The 20,990-nt window shown below is 46.5% G+C and overlaps 1 protein-coding gene across 1 annotated transcript; it reads right to left on the bottom strand.

Annotated features, from left to right (window-relative positions):
- Positions 1 to 7,234: 7,234 nt before the first annotated feature.
- On the bottom strand, positions 7,235 to 8,205 carry tcima (transcriptional and immune response regulator a). The gene has a single exon (XM_084457134.1). It carries the CDS (start codon positions 8,113 to 8,115, stop codon positions 7,813 to 7,815), a length of 303 nt encoding a protein of 100 aa, XP_084313260.1. The 5' UTR covers positions 8,116 to 8,205; the 3' UTR covers positions 7,235 to 7,812.
- Between the last annotated feature and the right edge of the window lie 12,785 nt (positions 8,206 to 20,990).

Raw genomic sequence — 20,990 nt, 5'->3', positions numbered from 1 at the left:
CACACAGTCAATATCAAATTTCCCCAATGTTTTTGTTATTTTGTGCTGCGTCCAAACTTTTTTTCTCAACCCTTCCATAACCACTGTTGATGTGGTGAACTCTGCAATTATTGACAGTGTTGTTGGAAGTGTGTAAATATGGACATTTAATTCATATACCACCAGGTGGTTTAGAAAATGTACCTCACAACTATGGCTCCAGTTCCAGAGGCCCGTTAAGAGGTCAGTGTCATAACCACTGGAGGGTCACCCTCCAGACTGAGTACTGAGTACAGACTGACCCATTTACTTACACTCTTACAGTCCTCTTCATTCCTGCATTTTCCACATAAATCTCCCTCTCAGAGGTCTTACTATGGAGGTCACACACTCTCTCATCATGTGGTGGCAGCCAGAGGCCTCGTCAACTCTACTACACTCAGCTGCCACCATCACTACACAGATTAAACTACTACGCTCGGCTGCCACTATCACTACACAGATTAACATCCCTCATCATCAGCCGTGGTCACACACAACCTCTGCCTCTCTCTCTCTCTCTCTCTCTCTCTCTCTCTATCCCTCTCTCTTTCCCTCTGTCTCTCTCTCCCTGATTAATGGGTTGAGGCTGATGAGAGATGAACTACAGTACAGTACTGTATGTCTCTCTACCCCCCCCCCCCTCTCTCTCTCTCTCTCAATCCCTCTCTCTCTATCTATCCTCCCTCTCTCTATCTCTCTCAATCCCTCTCTCTCAATCCCTCTCTCTCTATCTATCCTCCCTCTCTCTCGGTCTCTCTCTCTCCCTGATTAATGGGTTGATCTGATGGGAGGTGATCTATAGTATGACAGTGGGCCAATGCTGATGATGCCTGGCGCTGATTGTGATCTTAATGGTGGTTAAGGGAGAGATATGGAGAGAGGGAAAGCTTTATTTGATGGCCAAAATAGATTGGTGAAACCGAGGCACTGTCCATGTCCTTTTTCTCTTCCATACATCTTTGGATGTTGTTTTTTGAAGTGTCCACTCTTTCCTTAATTGGTGCAGCGCCTGACATTCCCTCAAACCGATATGGATCATGGCCACAGAGCAATATGGCCTTATCGCCTTCCTCTCCCTTTATCAAGTTCCTGTCGTGAGCTGATAGATGTTAGGCGAGACGAGGGGCTGAAGCAGCCATTGTTAAGTGCTGAGGAACTGTGAAAGTGAATGCCCGTCAAAGGATAAGATCAAACGAGGGCTACCGTACTGTAAATGAACCAGAGGCGGTGGAGCGTGCGTAGGTTCCAGGAGAAGGGGCCACTCCAGACTGGGAGTTGTACACTGCCTCGTAGATGATGATGTACACTTGTACTTGTACATCTTGTGCAATATCTCGGATCATATAAATGATACAGTATTGCTTTGCAAATTAGGTTGATTACTTTATTACTTTGGCAGTACTAAAGGAGTGCTTATAAAGACTAATAGCTACTATCACATTTCAACTACCACTTAAAAGAGTTTTTGAGGTGAAGATGACAGTTGACATGAGAGTATTTGGGGTGAAGAAGACAGTTGACACGGGGAGGCGTTTAGAATATGAGCGTGTAATACACACATACACTGTTCCAAGATGTTCCAAGGTTCAATATCAGCATGTGGGGACGTGGCCCCTATCATTCGTTTACAGTCCAGAGTGCAGAGAGAGAGAAACCTTTTTTGACGTCATACACCCAGTGAGTGGCCTATAAGTCTAATCTCTCTGCAGCCAGTACTACCATCTCAGCACTTCCACCTGCATTGTAGCCCCACAAGTGTCAAGCTTGACCATGTGATTGTCAATGTTTTCCTCAGATTCAACAGAGAGCCTGTTATCTGCAATCAAGATTGTACCTGACCAAAACTGATAACTCCTGACCCTTGGAATGGCACCTATTATGATATATTCTCCCATTACATCACAGTGTCCTTCAGTACCTGAACTTCACTGAGGGTCAGTAAGTGTAAACAAAGGGAAGAGGTAATGTATCTGTGTAGGCCAAGGTCATGCCTCTCTCTATGTGCCAAAACTCAGAGAATTCCCCCTCCAAAAACGACAAGCCGAGACCAAAGTCGAGGGGAATTCCGAGGCATTTTAGGCCGACTCCCTCCATGCAACACAACTAACAAAGCACTGGTCTGAGTCCTTCACCCTATATATAGTTCCCTAGGGGTTTTTTATAACTCGTCTTTACAATATTGTCCTTGCACACAATTCATTTTGTCAGAAAATAAGCACAGAACTGTATAAGTTGATGTATAAATAGGAGCTGAGGCCTGCCATTGTGCTGGGCCCTGGCTTCCTCCACGGGCCCAGACACAGCTGCACCTGCATTGCTGGAGGCAGAGCAGGAGGAGGCGGGGGGGGGGGGGGGGCGGGGGGGGGGCAGGACGAAGGAGTGAAGGGGAGAACAATGGCAAGGCCGCGTGGTGGAACTGGAACGAGACAGGCTGTCTGCAGGGCCTGCCGACCGCCCAGCCCCGGGAGGAACCCCAGCGCCACACAGGAAAAGGGGCTTCTCTTGAGCGCCTCCCTAGAACACACACACACACACTGACGGATAATCACACACACACACACACACACACACACACACACACACACACACACACACATACAACAGACAACAAATGCTCACACACAGACAGAGATGAACAATGGAGGTGAACTTACCAGGCACCCCCTCTCTCCCGTCCCTCCCTGGGCAAAGCCAAGTCCAGAACAGGACACCGGCTCCAGGGACTCATCACACACACGAGTCCAGAGAACAGTCAGTCCTGGCAGGGGCAGGGAGAGGAGAATGAGGTTACAATAAGTCAGATCTTCACTGTTGGGAGTCTCAGTCTAGCACGCTATCTGCTAACACCGCTCCTATGGGCAGGTCAGAACTGATACTCACACAAGTCCTAGAAGACAACTCTTGCATTCAACTAGGACAAGCTCCTAAGATGTTTAAATAGTATGTGTAGAATAGTACATCTTTTCTATTGTAGTGAGATGTTCAAGAGGTAGGAGGCAAATAGCCCTGGTCCACCTTTTATATAAACAGCAACATTTTGCACTTAAATGGGTAGTGTGCTATTTTAGACATTTAGCCCTATTTTTTGGTCTGTCTACCATGAACCTGAAACAGAGAGAGAGAGGGAGACCATAATTTCACTGATCGTTCCATTATTTAAGTAAAGTACAACTGCAGTTTTTATGCAGGCTCTCACTGGGCTACAATGGCAGTCAATGGGGCATACGTAAATGCATTGGGAAAATTATGCTAAAGTGGTTTTCCGAGGCAAGAAGCGCAGGGTGTAATCTTACCACTCACTATGCTCTCCTGTGAAAAATGTCTTCAGTGAGTAACCAAATAATATTGTCTGTAGATGCGGTAATGTACACCGAGTGAAAAAAGTCTATGGCGTAATGAATGGTCCCTGGCAGGGAGGTATACCAGGGTATAGCCCCGAATAGTAAACCAACCTGAACCAGGGCCAGGAGGCAGATTGCTTTTTTCAAATGAACCAGCATACCACTGCAGTCCATGGAACAAATTCATAAAAACACACAGTTTTGTCTTTTTCCTGGAATGTGCCTGTGGTTTCGATGTTCCAGTCTGATAGAACGGTTTCAGTTTGTATTTGTCTTACAAAGTCACTGAACTCTTGGGATGTGTCCATCATCAGCACCAAGAACTATGTGCTTGTTTTCGACATTTTCAACATTTTCCGTATATGTGGTCATAATAATATGTGTGCCTCACGATCAGATCACTATCCAGTTGTCGAATCAACACTCCTGCTGTACCCATAGAGAAAGGAAGACACACCGGGGGACAATGTAGGCTGCTGCGAAACGGCCTGGATGTTTTGATTGGAATCTGAACAGAGCGTCAATGTGTCTGCATGCTCAGCCCTGTCGGTGCTGTGAGGGCAGCGAGGGTCAGCTCCAACGCAGCCGACTGACGCAAACACAAACTGACATCAATGTAAGGCCAGCCCATATCCTACACACACAATACACCGATTCATCCAGAAACAACAGCCCTCCAACAAGAGTCAGGTGTTTTTTTCTGTCCACGACATTCGCCAGTGACTAGCGACATTCACCGGTGACTAGCGGTGACAACAATGCGCCAGATGCTGGGAATCCCTTTCAAGGGTTGTAGAATGCGTACTGTTTTTGTGCCTTTCTTTTGTGCCGGCGCTACAGTATGAGCTAGTCCTGCTGATGTGACAGGCTAGCTGGCCCCTGGGGGGAAATGAAATGAAATGAGTCACCGGCTCCGGCACGCAAAGGAAAAGCTTGGTTCAGTGCCTGTTCTTCACTGTCATTTCTCTTCTCAAACAGCCCCTTCTTTCCTGTATAGTGCCCGCTGCCCACCTTGCCGTGACCTGTGACCCCGCACCCTTCTCACTCTGCCAGCGACCCAGCTGCTTCGGACACATGGCAGAGCGAGAGAGTGGCGGAAGAAGGTGAGAAAAGTAGGACATAGCAACCCTGAGTGCTTTGGACAAAAAGCGTCAAACACAGGCCACGTCGCGGAGCGTGCGCGAGTCAGCGCAGTGAAAAAGGAGGAGGGTGCTTGAGTTGCTCTGAAAGTGACAGCCTGAATAGTCATTCACAGGTTTTTACTTAGGACTAATATGACCCACCTTCAAATAACGAGCTCCATAAAATTGCAATTACTTTTTGTTGTGGGGAATGCTGAGGATCAAAGGAGTTGCTGTGCAGGCAGACACAGTTCACTGAGTTCTTACCAGAACTTACCATGCTTACCGTTATCATGTTTCCGGTCAGGGAGTAACCTCTATCTGTCTGTGTTGTATTCAGAAACAGCTGTTTGGAGAGAGAATAGTTTTCAACTCCCACACAACTTTATTTGATCCAATAAACTATTCTATGATTCAACTCTGCTGCCTCTTAGCTTATATGACGTTGTGGAAATATGTATTTAGAAATAAAGGGAGGTAAAGGAGATAGGAGTTATATTGAAGCGTTGGTTAATATGAACCAAGTGTAGACGAAGGAGGAGGTTTCTTATCAAGTGACTAACTGTGAGTCATGAGGACTATGCTGACTAATCCTAACAGAGAGCGTACAGCTCATGCTTAGTTCCTCATCTCTGAACCAGATCTCAACCGGTTCACACTGGAATCCCAGGTCCCTGGGGAATCCCGCCTCTCTGTCTCCCTTTCGTTCTCTCTCCCGTTCCCTCCCTCTGTCTCATGCTCTGTCTCTTTCTCTTTTTTCTCTCTCTCTCTTTCCCTTTCGGTCTCTTTATCTCTGTCTCTTTCTGTCCATCTCTTTCTCCCTCTATTTCTGTATCTGTCCCTCTTTCTCTCGTCCTCTCTCTGTCCCTCTCTCTCTCGTCCTCTCCCTCTTTCTCTCTGTCCCTCTCTCTCTCTGTGTCCCTCTCTCTCTCTCTTCGTCTTTCTCTCTGTCCCTCTCTCTCTCTGTCTCCTTGTCTCATACACTGGTTTTTCCTGTCACCATGGAAATGGCCCCAACAGGGACTAGACTAGAGGGTCGTCTGCTACAGTGTCTTCTGACATCAAAGAGGCTGAGCTGAGCTCTGTGAAAGGCAGGAAGAGGGTGGGAGAGAACCGGCAAACATATCACCAGGTCCTCAAGACAACTGTTTCAAATATTTAGTTTTCTCTTCCTAAACAACTGGAGGACCATAAAAGGACAAGCTGGCAATTAATGCTGTCCTACAGAGGCGCCAAACGGGAAAGACTATTTCAGTTTAGGAAATAAAACTCTCAATGTGAACTCTAAATGAAAATAAAATTGAATCTAAACTGTGAATTCTGACACTGTATATCCAGTATACCTGTCTCTTTTCATCAGGTCATGACGAGCTACTTGATCTGATAAAGAAAAGTTTCCCGCACTCTGTCTCTACTTACAATAAGGTTTATTCACAATAGACGTTTCGCTACTATGACCTTCATCAGTGTTACTACTAGCTACTTGATCTGAACATGTTTTAATAACGCCCTGACAGGACAAGAGAGAGCACAGTGCTGCCTGTAAAGAGCGAGTGAGCGTCTGCGGTGTGTGAGGTGTGTTTATGAACATTTGGCATTGGCATGCCTCCGGCTCAGGTGATTATTCACCTGAGAAATCCTCACCCTGGGGCCTGGTTGTGGGCGTTTTCTGTGCCTGCTGTTGCACATGCAGGAGTCAGGTATGCTTTCAGATGTCACATGACGCATCCCCAGAACTGGTTTGAGCCGGCAGAGAGGCACTATCACTGCAATGAGATTAGCAAACATCCACTCACTGATCCTCATGGCTTCAGCTAAGCTTGCCCATACAGCACAATGATGTGATGAAATGTTGTAGCATATTATACTTGCTCAACTGTTGAAAGAGTGTGTTTACAGTATAGGCTATTACTGAAATACTGGTGAAACAGTCATTATAATAGATGACAGCCCGACTGTGTCTCCTGTACTGTCTATGGACAGAGACAGGGAGTGTCATGTGTGCAGCAGGCATAAACCCAGTATTACTGGCTAGCCTTTATCTGGGGAGCCTGCAGCCATGGTGAGATACACACGACACACACTGCTGTCCATCAGACCATACCCAGCCAAACTGGTTTGCACCGGTTTGCTAAGGCTGCATGGAGTAGGGAAACCCGATGAAGGTGAACCACAGATGAAGCCACGTGTAACTTTACCTCCCTTCAAACGCCCTTGTTTCACCAGGAAGAGAGAGAAAGAGGGAAAAGGGAGAGAGAGAAAAAATAATCCTGAGCATGATATGGGTACCATGTGCCTTTTTTGTATGAGAAATTGAGCAGTCTCTGCTGTGAGAATTTCAGTATGCTTTGATTATTCCATTCTAGGTCATCCTTCTGTAAATATGACCACATACAGTATATCCATGGTTTCTGTGCTGACACATTTTTAAAACCTTGATTTCATAATAAGAAACACGTGTAAAAAAAAATACACACACGTGACCAGTTAGCCTGCATGGTTTGGTCTGTGTGTAAAAGAAAAACATATACTATTAATATGTATCTGTATGAATTTACAGCAGGTGCAGGTTAACATAAATATTTACATTGTGTGTGATGAGCTTATCTTAACAGAGGTCTATATTCTAGGGGTACTAATTTGGAGAAATTGTAGGCCTACAAAAGTGATAATGTCATGATATGAAACCTGACGACGTCATGGAGTCGTTTGATATATAGAATAAGGACAAACGAGTTGGTTTTTGGGAAAAATAATTTATTGGTATTGCAAAAAGACATTCCTTTAATGCATGTCCTGGTGCTATAACATGTTTGTGATAAATACACCAATGAACAGTGTTAGCAGGTAGGCTATCACAAAATTAAACTGATCAGAGACGAGGCATGTTTTCACAGAACATTTTCAGGCAGTTTCTTCGGCACATTTTAGCTCATATTGTGCTCCAGCAAATAAACACCTATAAGGTGCAGAGTCACGCATTCACAAGAATGCATAATGTCTCAAGAAGAACATATTGTATGAGAGCCTCCCTGTCTGTAACTACAGGGACAGCTCTCACTAGTATTTCCATTCAATCCATCTCCCTCTCTCTTTCTCCCTCCATCACGATGTATCCTCGCGACCCTCTGCTTTCATCTCGTACGGAGCTCATCTTATCTTCATCGAATAGTCACGCTTTGTTGCCCTCTTGAAAAGGCCAGTGTCTTGACTGTAGCTTAGTGCGTGCACGACGTTCCATTCCTGGCGACAGGTCTCCATCACCTGTCCGGTTCTCGGTCATATTGAAGGACACTCAATTCAGCTCATGCAGAGCCGAGAGCAAACAGTCAACGCAGTTTCAGCAGATGCCGAACCATTCCCGCAATCTGGAGGAACTTGTCCTTCTTTCGCTGCTTCAGCGCCATCAGTGCTTTGGCAGTCTCATCTGGGTCTTGGGTGAAGGAGAAGATGCTTCTCACCCTCTCCTCGGCTTTCATGTCCCCCGTTTTCTGGAACAGCCTCATCAGTGCGTCCTGGTTGACGTTCTCGAAGATGTTGGGCACAGCTTTCTTGCGATAAGCTGTGTCGAATTTGTTCCCGTGGACCGAAGGGCTGACACGGCGGCAGTCGGACGAGACGTAGCTAGACATATTGCCTTTTCTTCCAACGGTTGTAGTTGTCTCCGAAGCTGGTTCATCAACTCCTTTGAGCTGTTGGGAGGGCAACTGTCGCCTGAGCAATCGAGCTGGGAGTGAGTGGAGGCTGAGAGCTCAGCCTGCGCTTATAAAGGGCTGCTAGGGACGCTCAACGCTGCCAAGACCCACATACAAATGACATCACTGGCGGCTCTACACACCCGCAAGGCCCGCCCCTCTCCTTTGTGCGCACTAGGCGCTGTGCTGCTATAGTAATTATAGATGAGCTGAGCTCAACCCCAGTGCACAGTGAGAAGCATGATGAAATCTGTTTGCAAACGTCGGGTTGCTTGCCTACCGCTCCAGAGAAGGCCCCTTTGCCTATTAACCCCAACACTAGCTCAAAAACATTATTAACCCCAACACTAGCTCAAAAACATAATTAACCCCAACACTAGCTCAAAAACATTGTCAGCCGCTTTGGATGAAAGCGTCTGCTAAATGACCAAACTGTAAATTGTAATAAACTACTGTAGGCTAAAACACAGCACATTTGTTGTCATTATAAGATGTAGAAAAATAGACTTGTCTCATTTACAGTGATCTAAATTGTTAGTTGTCGGTTTACACTCTGCATCAGTGTAAACAGACTGCAACAGCATATTGTCAATAATGTAAGAGCAGCTCCTGAAGAGACCAACAGAACAGGCTCTTCAGCAAATCCTTACGTTGTTTATAGAAGCATGTTTATTGAATCATGGATGAAACTGGATGTTTTTTCTGCCTTATATTGAAATTCATGCTTGTAGTAAGCGGTTGGCTCTTGTACCCCGGCCTCATCCTTCTGAGAAATGTATCTTGTCTGCCTTTCCTATTTTTCCCAACAGGGGTACATTATATTTCTAGAAGCAACACCTTCTAGAAAGAAAAACTATAAGATCATGATATTTTACTTAAAATATTGTGACAGATCCACTATAGGGTTACCAAGAAAAATATAGACACCATTCTACAACTGCACTTAGAGGGCTTACTGTAACTACCAGCGAATTTGTCCCCCGTCCCTGTGTTTCCAGTGTAAGGAAGGTGGTCTGCTTCAGTTTTCTGAGTGTTTACCGGCATGTCTGCATGAGGGAAGAGCCTACTCTGTTTCTGCTGATAAGATGGATAGGCGTTCCCATGAACACCGAATATATAAACTCTACTGTGTACACACATCTCCAGGGCTTGCATCCTGTATGTTCACACGGGACGCCAAACCTCAAGTGCTTCTCCTTCTTTAGTAGTTATAGTAGCGTATGTCCCTCAATTGAAGGGGGAAGTCCCCAACACTGGCGTGTGTCACAAAGTGTTTTCTTACTCCATATATGGAAGTGGAGAGTGAGAGCTGTTGGCTCTCTCAGCAGATCAGCTGGTATGCCAGTAGTCTCTGGGGCTTATAGTGAACTTGGCATGGAATGTCAGGTATTTGGCATTGAACTACTGTGATGAGCTGAACAATACTCAGACCCTCATGCTCATTCTTCTTTGTCTTTTTCTCTTCCGTCGGCCTGTCTGTCTGAATACAGTGTCGCCACAGAAGACCTGTCTGTCTCTGGCTGGCATGGCCTTTTTGACCGGAGACAGAGAATATTAGTGCAGTTCAGGAAAGGGAAGTCATGGGAAACTGGCATATTTATGACCCAAAAGTACTTGAGGGTTGAGACAGAGAGGCAGAGCACACAATGAAATCTCTTGTCAGGGAAACAGGAGGTGGGGTCCCAAACCACTGACCTTCCCTCCCCTACACGCCAAGTGTTCAGTATTCATCATAACAAAGGGACGCTAAATTTAACTGGGGCCAAAGGTCATGTCATCATTTTCCCCCCTGGGGTCAAGTCTTTGGAGACAGTGTATTCCCCCAGTAAACTGTAGTCTCAAAACTGTTCCATCTTCACATATGTATACATGGAGAAAATAAGTGATTTAGTCAACAACTTCCAGAAAATGTCACTGTAGAAGACTCATTATTAAAGCAGTCCAGATGAAACAACAAGGTCAGTGCTGGTAACTCAATTCCCATGTGCCAGCCTTTTTTACTTGATAGTGTCTGAAATATTATGTGATAGCATATGCAGACATGATAACTGCTACAGTATCTGTTCTCTCATCAGTAAGAACATCAGGAGAGTTGATAATGGTGTTATAAACAAAGGTGTAAAACTGTATTTTTGTCAGTTTGTGATGAGGTAAGCTGTTCTCTCGTGTTCCTCCCCATCCCGTGGGTCTTTGGTTGGCAGCAGGGTCTCCATGCGTACAGTACTGTTCCACGTTCCATGAGCACATGTTCTTTTCATGTTCTTTTCAACCCCCCCCCCCCACACTCATTTCTCAATCAAATTCCTTCAGCTATTTTAATTTAGATTCTGTCCTGTATGTATCAAATATTGTTGTGATGTTGAAATGCTCCGTTATCTTTTTACAGCTTTATGACCCAGGAACAATGCCGGACACATAATGTGTTACATAATGTGATCATTTAGCTGCCTGCGCTGCTTCGTAGGGAGGAAGCCAATAAAACCAACAATTACCATGAGGGCCCTATTGGTGGCCACACCAGAAGCCAGAGTGATAATGGGGAAACTCTGGCTGATGTGTTTCCTAATGCGGGCTACTGTGTCAACTACGTAAGTCAGCTTGTTTACTTCTCTGTCAGAGGGGAGAAGGAATCAATCACTGTAATTAAAGACTGTGCGTTGTCTCATGCAGTCACCAGGCCTATTTACAGATGTTTATCAACACACCAGTACAACAGAAGATTCAGACACTTATCAGTTATTTTGCTTATCAGAAGATTCACACGCTCTGCTTATCAGTTCTGTTACTTATCAGAACAGAGAGAGAGAGAGAGAGAGAGAGAGAGAGAAACAGCCTTTGTGTAATCTGCTCCTTGTCTGTAAAATCTTGATATTATTGGCAGACAGAGGAGATAAGCACAGACGTCTTTATCATAAGACTGTACTGTTTTGGACATTGACCTGCTAATTAGGGCAGTACAGAATTATATCACTGGTTAAACACACTATTTGAAGGAAATGTATCTTTCAACAGCATAGAGAAAATCTGAAAACAAAGAGAAAGAGAGAAACATCATTCCTCACATTTCTGCAAACCAGAATCAAAACAGAAGGGACCACGCACAACAGGAAATATGCATGTCACAACAACTCCAGGGAATAACAAAGCTTATTGCCAATAACGGAATGTTTACAGTCCGGAAACACAGTTGTAAAAGCACCATTGATGTGAAGAGTGATTGCCTTTACAACACTGGCAGTAAACATGTCTTTATTCCATTCCATTCCCATAAGTCATTTAGCACATGCTTTTATCCAAAGTGATTTACAATAAGTAGATTCCATGTAGGTAGTAAAGAGAACTATAGTCGTCAGAAATCATAAGTGCATCTCCTTTCTAAACGGGAATCTAAGAGCATAACTAGTGCTAAAGTAAAAGTGCAACAAATACAAATACAATAGGTGCTAAGGAAGAGGAGGGAGGATCAAGGTAGTACTTCTTGAAGTGGTGAGTTTTGAGCCTGCGGCGAAAGATGGGAAGCAACTCTGCTGTCCTGTCGTGAGTGGGGAGTTTATCCCACCACTGTGGGGCCAGGACAGAGAAGAGCGCTGACCGGGTCGATTGGCTGCAGGGGCCTCGGAGTGACAGGGAAACCATTTGCCTCGAGGTAGCAGAGCAGTGGTCGGGAAGGGGTATAAGGCTTGACCATGGCCTGGAGGGGACTGTTTTCACAGTGAGCTGCTACCGGGAGTTAGTGTAGAGAACGAAGAAGGGAAGTTGTGTGTGTGTGGGGCGGTTGTGTGTGTGTGTGTGTGTGCGTGTGTGTGTGTGTGTGTGTGTGTGTGTGTGTGTGTGTCTGTGTGTGTGTGTGGGTATGTGAATTCCCAGAGGCCGCTGCTTATCCATGGCACACCTCCAAAGCCAACAGCCAAGCCAGCAAAGTGGACACATTCCTTCTGATGGCTGGCAGGGAGTCAGGGACAGGGGAAATGGAAGTGACAGGACCAGAAATATGTATTTATAGGCCAGGGGCAGGGAGAGAGACAGACGCAGGGGCATATGAGAGCACAGGGACAAGGGGTGAGGCATGGACAGGGACAGAGGTAGTGATGAGGACAGAGATAGGGACGAGAGATGTGGCATGGACAGGGGCAGAGGTAGTGACAGGACAAAGACACAGGGGCTGGGAAGGAGACATAGGTAGTGGCAGGGACAGAGGTAGTGACAGGGATAGAGACAAGGCAGGGGAAGTGAGATGGACAGGGACAACAGGGGACAGAGAGGCATAGAAACAGGAACGGAAATATGAAACCACAGCACAGCTCGTCTGTAGCGGGAAACACTGGAACACTGAACTGCCAATGCCGAAGCTCGTAAACATTAGTCATACTTTGCAATATTGCCAGTAGGCTATGCCTGATTGCCTGAGAGTGACACAGGTGTACTCATCAGCTTGCTCACTCTGGCACAGAAAACAACAGAGTGCACGTGATTACGTTTTAGAACCTATGTGCAAAAGGAACGTTTTCAGTTCCATGGTCATAAAGCTCCTTGTCCGTGACGGTAAATGACTGTGATAAATCACCAGTCAGTGAGCAAGTATGAGCTCTTTCCCAGAAGGGCTTTTAATGTCTGATGAGAAATCTGTGAGGGGATGAACAAATATAATGGATCCTTTTATTTCAGAAAGGGGAAAGAATTTCATAACCCGGCGCTACGTCTCGAGGAGAACGAGGGCTGGTCAACAATGGGAAAGAGATGCTGGCGGCAGTGCTGATGACACACAAAGAGGACAGGCGAGCTGTGTTTCCTCTTTCTCTCCCTCTTTCTCTCTCTCTCTCTCTCTCTCTGCCCCCAGGGACAGGCCTGAGCATGCAGATTAAATGACTGCATCACTATCTCTCTCTCCCTCTCCCACATGAAACACCCAGACAGTCAATGTTATACAGAACCGGTTCAAACCGCCCAGTCACGGCTGGCTGCACTAAGCATGCTGAAGACCATGCCTCATCTGTCCACGCATTCTCCAATCAGAGCGTTGAGGTGGGGCGACACATCCCAGACACCACGGTATCAGGTGGATCATATTAGGGTCACTGCTCCTGCCATAGGGAGGGGGTCAGGGTGACATTTCAGAGTTAGTGTCCTCTAAATAGTTATCGTTTTTTTTTGTAAAGCCTAGTTTTTATTTTTAGCTAGCTAAAATGTTTTTTTATATCTAGTTTTTGTTTTTTAGTTTGTTTTTGTTAACTATAATAACCTTGCTACAAAGGACACCCTTCCAGTTCATGATTTCAAATGGTAATGTGGGACAAAAACAAGCAATGTACATTCCATTACATAGCATATGAGGATATATAAACACACATTGTTGCTGTCTCTGTATATCATTGCCAGAGAGGCAGACACGTTGTAGTAAATACTGGCCTTCACCCCGCTGTGTCTGGTTACCATGGTTAAACTGTCTGATCAACCGCAGCCCATGAGCCTTAGTATCTCCATGACGATGTTAACGACATGGACGAGGAAACTCCTTTCCCCCCTCCCCTACACACACACACGCGCGCACACACACCCACACACACACAAACACACACACACACACACACACACACACACACAGCGAGACTGATAATACCAGAAGTTGGAGAAAGAAGGGTGAGGGCCACCGGTAGGGTTGATTGCGTTGCCATAGTAGAAATAAACACACAGTGTTAGTCAGTGGGATTGGTGGATTGTGGCATCCTGTTACCACTGGCAAATAGCTTCCATGGAACCAACACAAGACTCACAGTCTCTGACCTTTGAGACCCTGAGTGAATGAAAGGGCTGGATGAACTCCGTGGGTGTAACTTTATAATGTGTCATTAAGCTACTACACAAAACGATCGCCTTTAACTATTCAATCATGTCATCTATCATGTACACGCATAGCAGCATATCTGTACAGTAAATTGGATTTGAACGTATAGCATTGTAAGGTAAGTGGATTTAATGTGAGAGTCACTTGACTCTGACTGTCAAGATCACACAAAAGATCAACTGATCCCCAAGTAAGTGGATCAGTGGACCCCGGCCACACCTTCCGACCTGACAATGAGCCTGCAGTACCACAGGAAGCTGGACCGGTGCCAGACAAAGGAAAGTACCAAGGATGGGCAGGGAATAGGAAGGAGGGAGTCCCATTGTTCATCCTGGCTTGAGGACAAGGTCAGGGCATGGAGACTGGCCAGAGAAGCCGGGGGGGGGGGGGGAGACTGGGGCTGGGGACTGGAGGTCTGGTGCCGTGTCTGTGTGCTGAGCCTGAGGCTGGCGGAGGGTTGGAGCTCAGGCTGGAGCTGGAGCTGGAGAGTGGACTCCCTGCAAGTGACTGTGGTCTGTATGACATGGCCGTCTGGCAGCAGCTGCTATGTATTCTTTTCCAGGCGAGACATGGGGCCCTATTAGGAGGCTAGGAGCCCTGTCCCTGGGTCTCCATCATCCTCTGAGTCCTAGACCACCACCACTGCTTATGTTACAGACAGTACAGTGGAAAACTTGAGTGAACCACAGGGACATCCATGTCTGCCACGGCCATACACCACATCTCTGTATATTCTGTAAGCATTCTGCTTCACTTAATTGGTGCAAAACTTGTAGGTAAAGTTAAGGCAGAATGAAGGCAGACAAGTTCTGGCAGACCATCAAAAGATGCAGCTGCTTTACTGCACAACATAGCAGTTGAAAGGACCTTTTTCTTTTTATCACAGGTACTGACGTGTCACCCACATCACTTAAACAGTCTCACACAAAAGGGTAGAAGTATATTCAGATTCAGCCAGAACCTGTTATTATGTGGATATTGTATAATTATGTCACATCAAACAAACCCAACCCAATAATCAGACGTGCAACCTTCCTCCCTAATATTAACCAGCTATTAACCCCGTCCAACTTGCACGCTATACATAATAGTAAACAAACAGAGATTGAACACAATGGGGAGATCTACTGACTGGTCCAGCAGAAGGAAGTAGTATAAGCTCAGAGAGATTTAAAGGTGCTTAGCACGGCGGCTTGGATGGGGATCTGGGAGCTGAGCAGCAGCGTGTGGTTCCTAACTGGTTCAAACCGGTCCGCGTGAGGGAAGCGAATATTATCTACTAGCGCACGACATGTGCTCACTGCGAGTGCCTTGGTTATCCATCAACCCGGCAAGACAATGGAGGAAGCAGGTCCGAGAGTTAATATCAAAGTCCACACTCTGCAGGAGGCCAAACAATCAACAGCCATGATATTAACTACCGCCCTCTTACTTTGATTAAAAGACTCTTCACCTCGACTGTAGTGCTCGGTAAAGAGAGGGGAACTAAGGATCATAAGTCACTCTCAAACTTTACAATTACACTGTTGTTTGATCACAGATGGACAATGAGATAATTCTGAGAGTCATTGTTTCAGGTATCTGCTTTGAAGTCTGACATGAGTTGTAGGCTACACAAACCATAGACTACGGCCTACCTTCAGTCTGTCACCTGCCTGATCTGACATGGTATCTGTCCCACCTTTGTTCAGTGTGAAGGTCAAGTGTGAATTCCGTTGTGATATTGTTGAGAGCCCTTTGCAGCTTCACATCACATCCATCCTTGGTCATACTGGCCACACTGTCCCTTTGCAATGACCCATACTCCTATTAGTAAATAACTGCAGTCAAGTGAGCCACACTTTTTTCTTCCACGGTCAAGTGAGCCGCACTTTTTTTTTCTAAATTCAAAACAAAAATGGGGTGCGCACCTATTACGGTGAAACAGTTTCTGCAATAGAGATTTATATAGTCGCTGCTTCTTTTTCTTACACTGATATTGCTAATCGCACATTGGGACATTCATTTATATAATTAAGATATAATGTAGAATAAATAAATGTATGTATTTCGGAAATTAGGTAGGCTAGACGCAGAACTAGCCTATTTCTCACCCACTCATGCACTTGATGTCAATCTGATTCCCCCACCCACCCCCCTTTCTCTCTAGTGCTCAGTTTGACAAGTGTCTGCTAGAATAGCTGTCTAAATATTTGTAATTCTGAATATTTCTACCAAACTATGAAAAATTTTCATTTTGACGGTGTGGATTTTCAATAATCCCATCACAAAGTCCTACTGTAAGCACATTTTGACTGATTTTCTGCATTTTGACAGGTGATTATAGGAGAAAAATAATTTTGTTCATGGGAGTTTCTCATATCCCTGAGTTCAGGATCTCTCCCTCTACCATGTCATGCAAGAATATTAGACTTTTACAGTGTAGATTTTGAATAATCCCATCACAAAGTCCTACTGTAAGAACATTTTGACTGTTTTTCTGAATTTTGACAGAGGATTATAGGAGAAAAAATATTTTGAATAATCCCATCTCAAAGTCAAATGTGCTTATAGTAGGATTTTGTGATGGGATTATTCAAAATCTACACTGTAAAAGTCAAATATTCTTGCATGAAGTTATAGAGGGAGAGGTCCTGAACTCATGGATATGAGACACTCCCATGAACAAAATTATTTTTCTCCTATAATCACTTGTCAAAATTCAGAAAAACAGTCAAAATGTTCTTACAGTAGGATTTTGTGATGGGATTATTGAAAATCCACACCGTCAAAATGACATTTTTTCATAGTTTGGTAGAGGGAGAGGTCCTGAAAGCATGTATGAGAGACTCTAATGAACAGGCCATGTGTGAATGAGGCCATGTGTTTTGGACACTCGGGTAAAGAGAGGGGCAGAGCTGTCCACTGATCACCATCTAGTGGTGAGCTGGTTTCGATGGCGGGGGAAGCTTCTGGACAGACCTGGAAAACCCAAGCGTGTAGTGAGGGTGAACTGGGAACGTCTGGAGGAAGAGCCTGTCCGGAGAGATTTCAATTGCCACCTCCGGCGGAGCTTCTCAGGCATCCCTGTGGAGGTTGGGGACATCGAGCATGAGTGGTCGGTGTTCAAAGCCTCCATTGCTGAAGCTGCGGCTGGGAGCTGTGGCCTGAGGGCCATAGGTACCTCAAGGGGCGGTAACCCTCGGACACCGTGGTGGACAGTGGTGGTCAGGGAAGTGGCAAAGCCCCAGGGACTGATGTCGGAGTTTGCCCAACCTGTCTACATGCGTTTTGTGGACTTGGAGAAGGCTTACGACCGGGTCCCTCGAGAGGTCTTGTGGAGGGTTATGCGGGAGTATGGGGTAAGGGGGTCCCTACTTGGGGCCATCCAATCCCTGTACACCCAGAGCGAGAGCTGTGTCCGGGTCCTCGGCAGTAAGTCGTCTTCCTTTCCGGTGGGTGTTGGCCTCCGCCAGGGCTGCGCTTTGTCACCAATCCTGTTCGTGATTTTCATGGACAGGATATCGAGGCGTAGCCGTGGGGAGGTGGGTTTGTAGTTCGGTGAGCTGGGGATCGCGTCGCTGCTATTTGCAGATTATGTGGTCCTGATGGCATCATCTGCCTGCGACCTCCAGCACTCTCTGGATAGGTTCGCAACTGAGTGTGAAGCGGCTGGGATGAGAATCAGCACTTCTAAATCTGAGGCCATGGTTCTCAGCAGGAAACCGGTGGCCTGTCCACTCCGAGTAGGAAATGAGTCCTTACCCCAAGTGAAGGAGTTCAAGTATCTGGGGGTCTTGTTCACGAGTGAGGGAACCATGGAGAGGGAGTTTGGCCGGAGAATCGGAGCAGCTGGTGCGGTTCTGCAGTCGCTTTACCGCACTGTTGTGACGAAAAGAGAGCTGAGCCAAAAGGCAAAGCTCTCGATCTACTGGTCTATCTTCGTCCCTACCCTCACCTATGGTCATGAAGGATGGGTCATGACCAAAAGAACAAGATCACGGATACAAGCGGCCAAAATGAGTTTTCTCCGGAGGGTGGCTGGGGTCTCCCTGAGAGATCGGATGAGAAGTTCAGTCATCCGGGAGAGACTCGGAGTAGAGCCGCTGCTCCTTTGCGTCGAAAGGAGCCAGTTGAGGTGGTTCGGGCATCTAGTGAGGATGCCTCCTGGGCGCCTCCCTAGGGAGGTGTTCCAGGCGTGTCCGGCTGGGAGGAGGCCGCGGGGTAGACCCAGGACTAGGTGGCGGGACTACATCTCCGCACTGGCCTGTGAGCGGCTAAAGATTCCCCAGGCAGAGCTGGTTGATGCTGCTAGTGAAAGGGATGTCTGGGGCCCCCTGCTGGAGCTGCTGCCTCCGCGACCCGACCCCGGATAAGCGGATGAAGATGGATGGATGGATGGATACTCAAATATACATACATACATACATACATACATACATACATACATGCCCACATTCACAGCACTCAGGAACACACAGGAACGATGATACGGACCCCCTGCAGGCCCCCAAGTACCTCGTATGAGTGGTGACACATGGTCATTTTCACAGTGCAATCTGCAGAAATGTGATGGAATCAAAAAATGAACCTTGACTAGAATGTAGACCTACATGTTGACATCTCAGTGTGACATCTCAGCTTTTCACACTGCTGTTGCATAGTATCATCATGTGTAGATGATCTCTCCCACATCTCACTCCCATCATCAAACCAGCCAAAGAACAGATTGGTGTGTGTGTGTGTGTGTGTGTGTGTGTGTGTGTGTGTGTGTGTGTGTGTGTGTGTGTGTGTGTGTGCGTTGTGTGCAATCATATATATATGCCAGCGACCATTGCCAGGCATGCAAACCAGCTCTTCTCCCCCAACTGCCAATGCTAGTATATATGCTAGTAATGCTAGTATAGACGGGCAGACCGGCAGTGAGGCAGTCAAGAGCGAGGGAAGAATGGACACGTAAAGTGGGCTGAACAGTTTCAGTTCCTACAAAGTGAAAGTTGGAATATGAGGATAGGGTGTCCTCTAGTGGTAGTTAGTGCAAGGTGCAACCAGGAAATCGCATAAAAAGTTTGCCTGTTCTATTAATACATCCATGGCCTGCGGATGCTGGTGAGCAGGATGAGAGCGAGATTACCGCAGCCGGCTACGCGAGAGTAAACGGTTTTCACGGAGTTGCCTGGGAAGTAGTAATTTTAGGCCAACTTGTAAGCAGTGCTGTGAAGCTCTGACTAAGCAGTTAGACCAGAACCCCTTGTGGGTTATAGAGTTGAATGACTGTACAAGGGCTGATTGTCCACACGTCTCAGAGCAATCAAGCCGCGTCCCCTCGCCAAAAACGGGAAAAACCAGGCCAGAAGAAGCCAGAGGAGGGGTGAGGCAGAAAACATGCTGCCTCATGTGTTTGTTTGAGATCTTTCATTTGTAACACTAAGTCCAGAACTGCCAAGTCTCACGCATTTCAGCCTACTCTCACGCACCACACTTCACAATTCTCACGCGGAGCAATGACCAACCGCCCAAATACTAGCAGTTCAATGTTAATGGGACCTTTATTTTGAAATTACTCGAAAGAACCCTAATCTCGCCACCCACACACACAGAAGCTGAATCCCAAATCGCGCACTTAGGCGAAAGTGCAGAGCACTCGCGGCCTTGTGGCCTTACATGCGCGTTCCCGCTAAGTCCACAAGGGCTCAGGGTAGTTCCAAAACGGAATCGCTAGGTCCACAAGTGCGCCACGCCGCCATTTTGCACACTTTAACCGCACTTACCGAAAGTCCGCAATTTCACGGACTTAGGAGCAGAAAATACCCACAGCCCACCGCGTCTCATGTGACACTTGAGTGCATCCGAGTCATGATCCCAGTGCATCACACATAAATGATGACATTTGCAGATAACACAACATTTATCTTGAAATCCACATGCTGCAAACATATCCCACCCAACCTAATTTTTTAATTATTATAAATTAAAACAGACGTCAATCGGTCAATTTGCAGAGCTGAAGGGAGCGTCAGAGCAGCCTCTGCGTCGGAGGAACGCGGCAGCCAATGAAAACGAAGTGGGAGGGGCATTGAGCTAAACTGGAAGTGCTGTCCCATTTAATTCACAGCCCTGCACCCTCTGGCCCTTCCAGCTGACGTCAATTAAGTGCTCAGGCCTCAGGCCACAAGTGCGAGGGGCCGCAAGTGCGGTTTGCGCACTCAGATTGGGATTCAGCTAGAGAGAGCGAGAGAGAGAGAGCGAGCGAGAGAGCACGGGGGAGTGTGGGGGTCATGGTGGGTGCGCGTGACAAGTGAAGAAATTCCACTCCATACTTTTGGTCAAACTTGGCAGCCCTGCTAAGTTAAGTTTATTAAAGAGACAACTTCTGCCTGTTTTCTGCAACTTTTACTTCCCTTGTCTGTGTGCCACTGCCATTTGTGGTCTTTCCTGTCCCCTGGGTTGCCACAATACGAAGAAACTATGAGAAAGTGTGCATGAGGTAGAAGAGGAGGAAGAAGACGAGGAGACGATGACAAATACATTAGGGTGTGCTCTTGTATTTGTCCAGACCATAATTTAAACCTTCTTTGATTAAAAATCTCTAAAAATCATGTCACAGCACAATGCCTGAGTATGTATGCATTTTACTCTGCATCCCCCTGGGCTTGAACCCTTGGTGAGCTACAGTACCTGCCATGTGAAAAGTCATAGATGGTCTCACACTGACAAGCAATCAAGCGTAGCATGTAAATGTCACAGGTAAGACCACCACAAGGGGTAAGAAATTAGTCCAAAGACCAAACAATAAAACTGAGGGTCTTAACCCTAACCCTAACCCTAGGGAACAGCTGGGGGTGGTCTTAACCCTAACCCTAGGGAACAGCTGGGGGTGGTCTTAACCCTAACCCTAGGGAACAGCTGGGGGTGGTCTTAACCCTTACCCTAGGGAACAGCTGGGGGTGGTCTTAACCCTAACCCTAGGGAACAGCTGGGGGTGGTCTTA

This window comes from Borostomias antarcticus (genome assembly GCF_949987555.1).
Source record: "Borostomias antarcticus genome assembly, chromosome: 23".
In the NCBI taxonomy this organism is placed as follows: domain Eukaryota; kingdom Metazoa; phylum Chordata; class Actinopteri; order Stomiiformes; family Stomiidae; genus Borostomias; species Borostomias antarcticus.
This window is presented reverse-complemented; position numbering and strand designations above follow the sequence as displayed.